General features: G+C 41.5%; 1 protein-coding gene across 1 annotated transcript in view; it reads right to left on the bottom strand.

Moving 5' to 3' along the window:
- The window catches only part of FBLN2 (fibulin 2), a 123,885-nt gene that overhangs the window by 33,400 nt on the left and 78,349 nt on the right, over positions 1-12,136 (bottom strand). The window contains 1 exon segment of the mRNA XM_083726994.1: positions 9,424-9,610. Coding sequence (XP_083583120.1) covers positions 9,424-9,610 — 187 coding nt within the window.

Below are 12,136 nucleotides of genomic sequence, written 5' to 3'. Positions count from 1 at the left end.
TTGAGAGTGTGGGGGACCTCCCCTCACCACAGACTCAGAGGTCCAAACGTACCAGAGGGAGGAAGGAACTTCCCACTGGTGCCCAATATGCTGTCAGAAGGAAGGTTTAGAGTAGCCAACTGCCCTCCTTGCAGAGAGCTGTGTACTTGTGCTTGCAACATGATGCTGTAATAAAAAGCCTATAAATCTATCAACTACTCATTAATTATCTCCCTTACTGAAGGGAGGGGAGGACTCTCCACACCTGACAGTAGAGGACAGAAGGGTGCAGGCCTCTGGGAAGCCATATTTAAATGTGTAACACTGCAGAAAAGTGCAAAGAGATGGAACGACACTAAGAAGAGTGGGGTATGGATGGAAATATAATTAATACCTTTCCTGAGCTTCAGAGATTTTGTGAAGGCACAGTACCATCTTCAAGATGACAAGAGCGTACAGAAGCAGCAGATGGTGGCTTACAAATGCTGAAGAAGGACATGTGCCCTGAACGAGGCAAATCCAGAGGATTTCCCTCATTCACAGTGCATGCATGCAAAGTCCACAGAATGAAGATGAGGAACATATTAAAACCCAGGAGAGGGGATCTGTTTTTAATGGTGAACATCTTGTTTCAAGTTCTATCTAGAGCCTTGCCTCTGGGCAAGCTCTAAGCATACATCCACATTAGCATATTGGACAACTGGGCCCTCCTCCGCTCTGCTCTCCCTACCACGAGGAGGAGGGGAGGAGGCTGGGCAGAGAGGAAGCCTAAAGGTTAAATGCAATTGATCACAAACCTGGGAGGAGGGAGAGCTCGGAGAGAGGGAGAATTGAACTTTAAAATGGCCATTGATTAAAAGGAATTGCTTTAGTTCTTAGTGCACAGCTCATTTGGTCAGCAAATGTGGAGGGCAAACAGAGGAAATAAAGGAAAACCTATTTGCCGGAGGTCATGCAGAATAGGCAGTGGCGGATGTAAACTTCAGTTGTCTAGAGACAGATTCCGTTGTACTGTGCCATTTATCAAGAAATGGACTTTATAATGCATAACAGATGATGATGCAAAATGCAACCATTTCCAGAGGGTTAGCCATGTTGGTCTCTTGCAGCAAAAACAACAAAGAACCTTGTCGCACCTTAAAAACTAACCAATCAATTTTGGCATGAGCTTGGATGAAATGCGGTCCCCTTCGTCTGATGCCTGTGATTAACATATGTTTATTCCACAGAGATCGTCAGCTTCTAGTACTACCAATAGCATTGGGGAAGGAGGGGGAGAGGGGGTGCTTTTTCCTTATGCTTTTGTATTGTTAGTGACTATGATCTAAGAGAATAATCCTGGAGCATGATGGATGTAGCCAGAGCTGATTAAATTCTGACCTGGTTCTTTGACCATTAAATAGGAAACACCAAGTGAAAACGGATGACCAAAAAAGAATCACGATCATTCTACTGGTGTCCAAAAGTCATTCTTTTAGATTCATGACTAAAGTTTATATATCTATATCTATACAGTGCTTTTTTATGGGGGGATGCAGGGGTATGCATGCCCCTAAACATTTTGTGAATCTTCTCCTGAAGTGCACAGCATCTGATCTCATTGTTCCTCTCCCCCTCTTCTTTGTTTAAATTTAGATTAGTTCCCCAGGCAGGGAATTGCCTTTCTTGCGTCATTCAGGGGAAGTGCCATGTTCCTTTACACACAAGAAATAAAACAACAACAGAGCTGGACTCACACTTGCCATTCTATAAATCAGTGGTTTCTCTGGACCACACTTTCAGAATAAAAAATTACTTGCACACACTATATATTTTTATGGATAAGAAATACATTGGAAAACACTCCTAGCAGTGATTGATTGATTGATTCATAACATAGAACACAACTACTTCATAATATGATCATGGGACACCCAGAAAGTATAAAACAATGCAGCTGCACAGGAGCATGAACCATTCCCAAAATGTTGGGGGTCCTTTAATCTGCCTACAACACTTGCCGTCCTCTCCTGCCGCAGCCTTTGAGAACTACTGCTATAAATGGAAGGGCTCCTTTCATTCATGGAAGTGAGCTGGATCCAGCAGAAGTTCCTGCTCCACAAACTGGATGTTCTCATAGGTGGAACTTGCCAACTTTGCTTCTTTCCTAAAACCCCCAGCAACGCCTCCCTTGCTATTCCTGATGGCCCTTCAATTCCTGGAGAAGGCTTTCAGGGACAGGGGGTTAAGGAGGAGGAGGGATTGGAGAAAACTGCATCCCCGCTTCCACCAGTAGGAGCATCCATTTCATGGAGTGCCACTGCACACAACTGAGGAGCCAAGCTATAATCTTCAACTTTACACTCCAATCCAAACCTCCCCAATGCTGGCTAAACTGGCCTCCCATCAGCCGTTACCATTAGAGCAATGCAAGTGCTACTCTATTGGCACTGCACTCCCCCTTTGGCCCACCACATGTGCAGATGGGGTGGTGAGTTCTGCTGGCAGGTTCTCTGCTGATGGGAGCCAACACAAAGCCCTGAAACAGGGCAGAGCTGAGCCAGCCTGGAATCCTCTGGAACTCACGTCAGTCTGACTGCCTTTTCATGTCAGCACCAGGCCTGATGCAGGCTGCATCATCCTGCACCCCACCTTCCACCATTTGGGTACAAGGGCTACAGATGCTGTGATGTTCTCATTTCTTACTAAGTTTCCACTGGTGGTGGCACTGGGATTAGGACTGCCCCATTAGCTATTGAACACTAGTGAGAAGACGTCAGCTATCATTTTACTGCATTTCCCATAAATATTTTAATGCATTTCTACGTGACTGGAGAGCCTTTCCTTTGCCACTCGTCCAGCAAAGAAGCACAGTCGCTCTTTCAAGCGCGAGTCACCTTCATGGTTTTGTTTTCAGTGCAGTGTTTGAAAATCCATTAATATTTCTAAATTTTTGAAAATGGCTTTTAAAGGAAACAGACAGAAACAAGAAGCTAAGAACATGTTAATAAGGGGGGGAAGGGGGGACCCAGTAACAACAGACATTGTACAAGTTGCTAATAATAAATAAATAAATATCAGCTTCTGAAGGGTAATGATATATTAGGCAGAAATTGTTCGCATTTCCCCAAAGCAGCTACAATCCAGGAGGGAGGAATGTGTTTGCTTCTGATAAGCTCAGCATTGCCAGTGTAAGTGACTAATCAGTGTTTTGTTACCTTTTTCCTATTCATTTCTTTTTTGTGGCTTACCAGTGGTTTGAAGTTGAGTAGAGAAATAGCAAGAATAAAGAGGCAGGTATCAATTTACATTTTGACTTTTGAGTTAAGGCAGGTCTCAGCTGATTTGAGATTTCTTTTATTCCTGTGGACTCTGCCTGAGTACGATGGACAAAAATGTTGTATTATAATAAAAGATGGGTCAGGCTGTGCAGCTGCACAAGAAGCATCTCTTTTAGAAAAAGCACATAGCTCCATAACACACGTAAGTGTGTGAACATTAGCAAATAAAAAATATTGTTATCTGCTCAGGCAATGCCATCGGCTTACCAAATATCAGCTATGCATTCACCTGCACCATCATTCATATAAATATAACCCACCCCCAAAAGATTTTTAAAATGCTTCCTTCTCTTCTCTTCCTACTCACAGCCTTTGTCTATAATTTTTTGAGAATTCCTGGAGAACAGGTGAGGTCCCTGCAGATTGGAGGCGGGCAAATGTTGTCCCCATCTTCAACAAGGAGAAAAAAAGAAGACCCAAGTAACTAACAGCTGGTGAACTTGACTCTGATACTAGGAAAGGTTCCAGAACAGATAATTAAAGTCAGTTTGTGAACACTTGGAAAATGATGCTGTGATTCCAAAAACAAGCATGGGTTTTTCCACAAACAAGTCATGCCAGATGAATCTCTTTTCTTATTTTGATAAAGTTGAAAAGTTGGTAGATCAGGGGAATGCCGTGGACATAGTATATCTTGATTTCAGTGAGGTTGCTGACAAAGTTCCTTGTTCAGACCACACCTGGAATACTGTGTCCAGTTCTGAGCACCATAATTTAAGAATATTATTGATAAGTTGGAACATGTGCAGAGGAACATGTCACATGGAGGATGGAACAAGCTTGTTTTGTCCTGCGGACTTGAACCAATGGATTCAAGTTACAAGAAAGAAGTTTCTGACTAAACATCAGGAAGAACTTTCTGATGGTAAGAGCTGATTGACAATAGAACACATTCCCGCAAGAGATGGTAGACTCTCCTTCCTTGGAGGTTTTTACGCCATTACTTATATTATATCTTTTACCACCGCATATCCAATTCAAATCTATTAACTGGTTATCCTTTATATTCTATTTAGGTTATTCTCATTGTGTACTTTTATGTCAGTCCTGCTAATGATTTAAGGTGTTTACAAAAATTCTTCATATAATCTATAAAATTTCCCCATTCTACATTAAAACATGTCTCTTCTTGGTCTCTTAATCTTCTCTTAAGTTTCACCTTTTCTGCATACACCATCAGTTTTTGTTGCCAATCTTCCTTGGTTGGAACCGTGTCTTCTTTCCATCTCTGTGAGTGGTCATATTCTTGATAATCTCCCATTGCCTGCTTCTGGGATCATTTTTAAGATATCTGTTGATGCCCTTATGTATTGTTTCATATGGCTGTGGAAAACATTCCACAGACTTCAACATTAGGAAGTTATTTGCTGCTATGATAGTTTTGAGTTCAGCATTGAAAAAGACCTGCATCAGCTTTGGTCAAAGAATGTGTGATTAAAATTCTGAGGGTTGCTGAAATGGAGAGCCACAGTTCATAGAAGAATTGGATTAATGCCATCAGGCAACTTTGTTCCAATGGACTCCATTTATTTGTTATTGGCACCCACAAAGGAATTATGTTATAAAAGAATCTATTTTTGTAACTTTGACAGTATTTTTTCCAGAAAATTAAAAGAAGCAAGTAGCTTGTTTATCTATTTTTTGTATGTGTATACAATACAGCAGAAGACCTAATAATCGATATCTCAAAGGCTATGTACAACCCTCTAAAATCTTGATCACCTTATGGTGAAGCTATAAACCCGCAGTGGTGACCATAGAAGCACAACATCTCACTGAGAGTCAAGCAAAGCAAGTGGCAAGAAATATTATTTTAAATGAAAATATTCCTTCCACCCTCTAAAAGGTCCTATGAAAAACTTCACAGTTAAATGCAAATCAGATGCTTTTACTCCTGACCAGTTAAGTTAATCTCCATGGCCACTGAGATGAGGAATTGAGATTGACTGACTGGCGGTTAAAGGGCAAAAAGTCATTAGTTGCGGAAAATAATCAAGTATCCTGTTGCCCAACTCAGACTAATATATCAGCTGTGAACATTCCTGGTATGATCAGTCCTGGCCATGATCTGACATGCATTATGTAAATCTCATAAAATCATAGAATTGTAAAGTTGGGACCCTGAGGGTAGTCCAGCCCCCTGCAATGCAAGAATCTCAGCTAAAGCATCCATGGCAGATGGCCATCCAACCTCTGCTTAAAAACCTCCCAAAAAGGAGAGTCCACAACCTCCCGAGGGAGTCCGTTCCACTCTTGAACAGCTGAACTATTATCTCCACTGGACTATCATCCTATGCTCTATAAGGGGTTGCTCTTGAAAACTTCAGTCGGTGCTGATTACTGCTGCTAGACTCTTGATTGGGACCATGTGTTAGGATCATGTGACCCCTTTATTTTATCAGCTGACTGGCTGCTGGTTCATTTCTATGTGCAATTCAAGGTGCTAGCTGTATCCTTTGAAGCCCCAAATAGCTTAGGACCAAGCTTCCCAAAGAATGACCTCTTTCCATGTGAATCTGCTGGTCCTTTAAGATCACTTGATGTGGCCCTCTTAAGCATGCCATTGGCTTCTGGTGGCAATTTGTGAGAGGGCTTTCTATGGAGCACCACTCCACATATGGAACTCCCTAAACCAGGAAGTCAGGCCAACCTTCATCTTTATCTGTGTCCTGCTGGCATCTGAAGACTCCCATCATCCCCAGCGAACATGGGCAATGGTAAGGGCTCATGAGAGTTGTAGTTCTCCAGCATATATAGGGCTACAGGTTCCCCACGGCCATTCTGTAAACCCGTGTTTCTGAAATTGGGTCTCCAGCTGCATTGGACTACAGTTCCCATCATCTATGACCACTAGTCCTGCAACTAGGGATGGTGGGAGTTGTAGTCCCAAGTTTGGGAAACACTGGGTAGACTAATCTGCTTCCTCTGTGCTTTAATTGAAGACTTATTTTCCACAATAGGTGTGACTGCAATAAAACCACATTACACACTTAAGAAAGGCTTTAATAATAATAATAATTTATTATGAACCTACGTGAGTTTCAATCTGCTAACCTCCTTCTCTTAAAAAAAAAGGGGGGTTTCATTAAATATTATTCTCTCTTTACTGCATTACTCCCTGACATGGATTTTGCTGTAATATATTACTGTGCTCTGTTTTATGTAAAACCTAATTAAACATCAAAAATAATAGTGTGCTGCATTAATTACTTTATGATCTCCAGAAACATAATTTATGAAACATTAAAGCAAAATAATTCAGTTACATCCATAAAGTAACTGAATTGACACCCTGAAGGTAAAAAGAGCAGGAAAGGGAAAGGGTGCAGAATCTCCATAGTGACAGCTGGAAAAATGGCATCTGCAAACGACTGGAGCAGACATAATTTCACCTGGGATGATGAAACATTTCAGCTGATCAACCCCATGTTTTAACAAGGTCCACCCTACTCATAAGGCAAATCTTTTCTTGCCCACCCTGCCCCTCAGGCACCGGACATTTAGAAGGTCCCATGCCACCAGCTGCCTTGTGCAAATGCTTCTGTTTCTCAGATAACTCTCTTGCTACTTCCAGCCAAGAATGAAATTGCTTACAATTACTAGCAATTACAGGGAGCACTCTCAAAAGAAGTCAGAGAAGAGGAAAGGGGGTGCGTGCACACAGTCCAGGAGGATCTGCTCGATATGATTGTTTGGGCAGATCAATGGACTAATTTCTTTTATAATAGCTTTTATGCTGTGACCAAGTAGCAAATGTTATTGATTTTGTGGAGTGCCTGTCATTTAGGCAGGCAGAGGATGGGAGCAAAGAGGGATTGTGGATCACAGAGTCCCTAAAAAAGGGCAGAAAGGGATAATGCAATTCTATGTGGGTGGTACACAGAGATGCAAATCCTCCCCTCACCCCACTCCCTGCATCCACACAAAAGGATCATTGTCCACAGAGGATGGGCTGCGTCCCAGAAGCATCCAACTTTCCCCTTTATCTGTGCCAAGGAGAGAATTGGAAAAACAACAACGATGAAAACTAGTGTTTATATGAATTCCTACATTTTGCCAAGCCTTTTTTTTTGAGCTGTGAGATTATTTGGATTCAGAGTATTCTCCAGATACCTCTGAATTCCCCTGACACCCCCTTCCCTGACACCATCTTTTTAGATGGAGCACCGTCACTTCACTAGTTCGTGAAGCTCCTTTTCTCTTGATACTTGTTTTCTGGAATGAACAAAGCAGGAGTTCCAAATCCAACAGCTGCAATTCAGGTTCCCTCCCCACAAAAATTCTGTTTGTGTTCCGAATGAAGTTGCCTTCCAGCCGATCATGTGAAAAATCAATAAATATATCAGTTGAAGGACCGGAACTGCTGGACACATGAGAAGTAACTGGAGATGAATGGATCGCACCCAAGAAGTTGATTAAATGAGTTGTGCAAAATTACAATGAGAAACCAGGAAGGATGTGATGCAGCTGATTTTAAAACCTGATTTAAATCTAATTGTTATTTTCTTATTAAGTTTTATTTCTTATAATCTCCCCTTTCTCATACAGAGCCCATGGTGGCTTACATCATCTAAAAACACAGGCTTAAACAACATAATTAAAACCACAACCTAAAAAAAAAAAAAAATAGTAATCGAAGGGTAGAACAACCAGTGATACAGTTATAGCAAACAGGTCTCTCTTACTATGTCACAAAGGCCTGCAAAAATAAATAGATCTGGAAGTGATTCCTTAATGAAAATAGCAGGGAGACAACAGGAAGTTCCACAGAGGATGCCACCACTGTAAAGGCCTTGTGTTACATGCACCAGGGGATCCACAACCAGCACCCCCACTACAGAACTCAAAACTTTGTTTGGCTGGTACTAGGGCAAGCTTGTTCAGGACTGTACATAGTACTGACAACTTGAAATGATCTAAAAAAAATGGTATTATTGTGAAACATATTTTAGTTTCTGCATGTAGCCAGAATCCACATTTGCCAGGGGCGAAGCAACTCACCCCTCAGTCCTCACCTCCCAGGAAATTCGAATAAACCCCAATCTGAGTTCATTGCTAAGATTTTTGTCCAAGTGGTTGTTTTGTGCCCTTTCATCTGCTGCAGGAAGTAAGATTCCTTGGATGTGAATTTTGTATTTTGTCTAGAGGTTCCCTTGGCAACTCTTGCAACAATTTATTTTATCTTATTTCAACATTCATAGACCACTGATTATCCACTTTTTTCTGGGCATTTATCAAGCAATACGGTTATCACTTGGTAACATTATTTCTCATGTATATGTGTAGTAATTGCATTGTAAGAAACGTCTGTTGGTATTAGCTAATCTTTGATAGCCATTTCCCACTCAAACAATGTAGTTTGATAACTGAAATTCCCATACCATATCGTAAGTATGGTTGCATGATTGGTGCAGATTCTCTTACATCTGAGTATATTGGGAATATATTTCATAGTGTCTTTTTTTCATAATGGTAGCTGAATGAATCTTGTTTCAATATGTGTTTATTTTGTTGATGGTGTTTGTTTAATATTAAAGGCTGCTGATCGAGAAAGCAGGGGGAGGCAGACAGACAACAGACAGATCCTAAGTTATGCTTTTGGTATGGGATGGGAAAATACCAGGAAATACAAAGTATAATGTTATTGAAGCACACATTCCAAATACCTCTGTAGTAGTTGTAAAATTATGTCCCATAGCACCTATATATTGATATGGTTTATGAAAACTTTGATTCCAGAAATGTACTACTGCAGCAAGGAGATTTCATGTCCTTCAATATGTGTGGATAGCATAAACTCCATGCTAATAACCTCCATCTCTGTAAACTGGAAAAACAGGTATATATACATTGTCCTTAACTACCCCTTATAAAACCTGCTTGGCCTCATGGTAAAATGTGGTACTTCTCACAAATACTGCAACAAGCAATAAACAGAAGAGACAGGAGCAGAACCAAGCATTGTGCAGAGGCAAGTAATTGCTATTGCAGTTGAGAGTCACCTAAATTTCTTGGAAATGGTTTGCCTAGAGAATGCAAGTTACCTCCAGGTTGATGGTTTTTATGGAGTGTGAAGAAGATGCCTCACATCTCTGCTTCCTGTAGCTAACAATGCAGCACTTACGTTTCTCTGGTGTCACTGTTGGCAGTGGTTCAGGGTGCCTCTTTAGCTCTGGAGGGATGAGGTGGTCTTCTCCTTCACAGCAGGAAAGCATTACATGGCTGCAAGGGTAGCCAAGATTGGGGTTGGACTCGCAGCTTTGACCTTCACTTTTCACTCGTAGGCCCAACGCACAGCAATCGCAGCATTGCTGCAAGAGAAAGGGACCGTTAGCATGGCAACTGTGGCGGTGTCACCAAATAACCACTATATATTATTTTTATTTACTAATTTATATATCACTTGTATGCCAAAATGGCTCCTATCGTGATGATCGTCACTGGTGGGCAGGAACGTGAGAGGAATTCAGTTCAATTCATATTGAAAGTGAACCTACTAACTTCCCCCAATAATACATGAACTGAAGCATGGCCATCCTAAGAAATGTGCACTTCCTAGTGCTTTTATTTCCAATCGGAGTACGCCAGAGTGCAATCCCGGCACCTCTCAGGTGGGCACCATTGCTGGCTGGCACTCTCCCCCCACCTCACGTCTTGCTTTTCTGAGAAGTCCAAAACAAACAATGCATGTCAAAATGGAAGCTGGCCAGCGTGCGCAAGTCTACACTTTTTTAAGATCTATGACTCCATCCGCCTTCTAGCTGCAGTTGGTCTAGCTAAGGGGTGGGGCCAGTTCACATTTTCTTCAATCTGTCTCCCTTGTAGTGGCAGCAGGCTTTAAGCTTTCCAGCTAGGCCTCTACCATTGCACACACACGCTTGCACGAGGGCCCGAGCATAGCTGTCAACTTTCAGATTAGAAAATAAGGGATCAGCAGCCTCGAAAATAAGGGATCAGCAGCCTCATCTGTTCCAGGGACAGTCTACAGGATATCTAACAATCTGGGATAGCAGCGGGAAGCAGCAGAAATGGCGCTGGAATAAGGGAATTTCCCGCAAAAAAGGGAAGGTTGACAGCTATGCTTCTGAGCTGCCCTAGCCATCAGCCCGAATCTAAGAAAATTAGGGAGGCAGGGGTACATTTGTTTCACCTGCACCAGAATCAGGTGCAGGACTGCCCTGAGTCACCCAGTGACTAACTGTAACAAATTCATGTGATATGTAATATATCAGGTGCACGTGTGAACCAGCTTTTCAATATAGCTGCACAAGACCTATTGTGCTTGGGCTTCAGCAGCTAAAATGGCATCTTTATGATGGACTTCATCATTCTGCAAATCCTTGTTTTCAACGCCAAAGTTTCAGGATCATATATCAGATCTCCTCCCCCCCCCCCATATGTTTCTTTATGATTTGTGACAAAATTCACATTAACGAACACAACAGTCGATCCATACCTACTAGTAAATGTTGCAATCACCCACAACAAGAAGTTTCAAAGCTGAAAATTCAAGTATAATAGACCTGTTCTTTCTTACTGAGAAACTTAATTTATCGCAGCAGGTAATTATAATTACCCCTACGGCATCCAATTTATGATTCCATTTTCAAACTGTTAAATCAAGCCACAACAAACAATAAAACTGCACATAATTTTCCAACAAACAAAAACAACTAAAAAGAGCTGGGTTTTCCACCCCACAGCTCTTTCTTTCCTAGCTGCAATACAGAGAAGACAACTGAAAGAGACATTTTAATGTGTTTTTATGTTAATTTAATGCTGCAACAAAGTGCTCATGTGTATTTTGAGCTGATGCCAAAATACCTCCCCCTATTCCTTCATTGGCAGGCTGGCTGATTGACAGTATAAGCAGCCAGTCACAAGAAATGTATTATTTTAATCTCAGGCCCATTTCTCTCTGGGCCTCATAATGTCTGCAGAAAATTGCCCCCATTGCATATGAGGGAAGTGGTGAAGGGGACAGTGCTCCTGAGTTCAAAGAGGAAATAGCACCAAAGGCTAGGCATCTTCACAACTGCCCTGCAGAGTTCATACCCATTTTCTGAAAATTTCACTGGTTGCTGTTTTGATTACAGGCTGCTTTCAAGGTATTGATTTTTAACTTTCAAGCTGCAACCCTATAAGAATTTGCCTGGGAATAAATAAATCAGGTGCAAACTAAAAATAATTCATTTTCCAGGTAAAGTAACCCCTCTGATTACAAGCCTGACTTGTCAAGCACAATGGAACTTTTGCGTTGCTTTCTCCCCACTGTGGTGTTTAGAGACAGTATTGTTGCTTTTAATAGATGCCTGTCTGAAGCATTTTTAAAAAATCTGGATTGCCTTGGAGCCATGAAGCACTTCAGAGGTGCTTCAACACATACTGCCTTGAAGATCTCTCAGTTCACCTTTGGCAAGCCCTAAACCTTTCAAAAGCAGTCTTCTTCAGCTTGGGATTTAGAATTTACCTGAATCTGATGCACACCTCTAATATATATGTCTCCATGGAGCAAAGGTGATGTTTTATCAAACTTCTGAGATAAAATTAACCTCTACCTGAAACATAGCAGGACCTGCACTGTGAGTTTGCTCCCTAGAGAAACTGACCAGACCCTTCCCACTGCGGTTTTTGTGAGATCTGTCCGGATGGCTTTATTCCACTGGGGTGTCTAAGAAGTAGGGCTACTTACTTTGACTTCTTAAGAAGACAGGATTGGTTCATTTGTGCTTAAGAAGATGGAATATTGTTAACATCTTGCATCTGTGTTGTTCTTATGAACTGATTTTATAATGTTTTGCATTGCTGATGTTTTATTTTTCTTATAAGCTGCTACT

This window comes from Podarcis gaigeae (assembly GCF_964106915.1).
Source record: "Podarcis gaigeae genome assembly, chromosome: 2".
Lineage (NCBI taxonomy): Eukaryota > Metazoa > Chordata > Lepidosauria > Squamata > Lacertidae > Podarcis > Podarcis gaigeae.
Note: the sequence above shows the minus strand (reverse complement) of the source record. Positions and strands in the feature narration are given on the sequence as shown.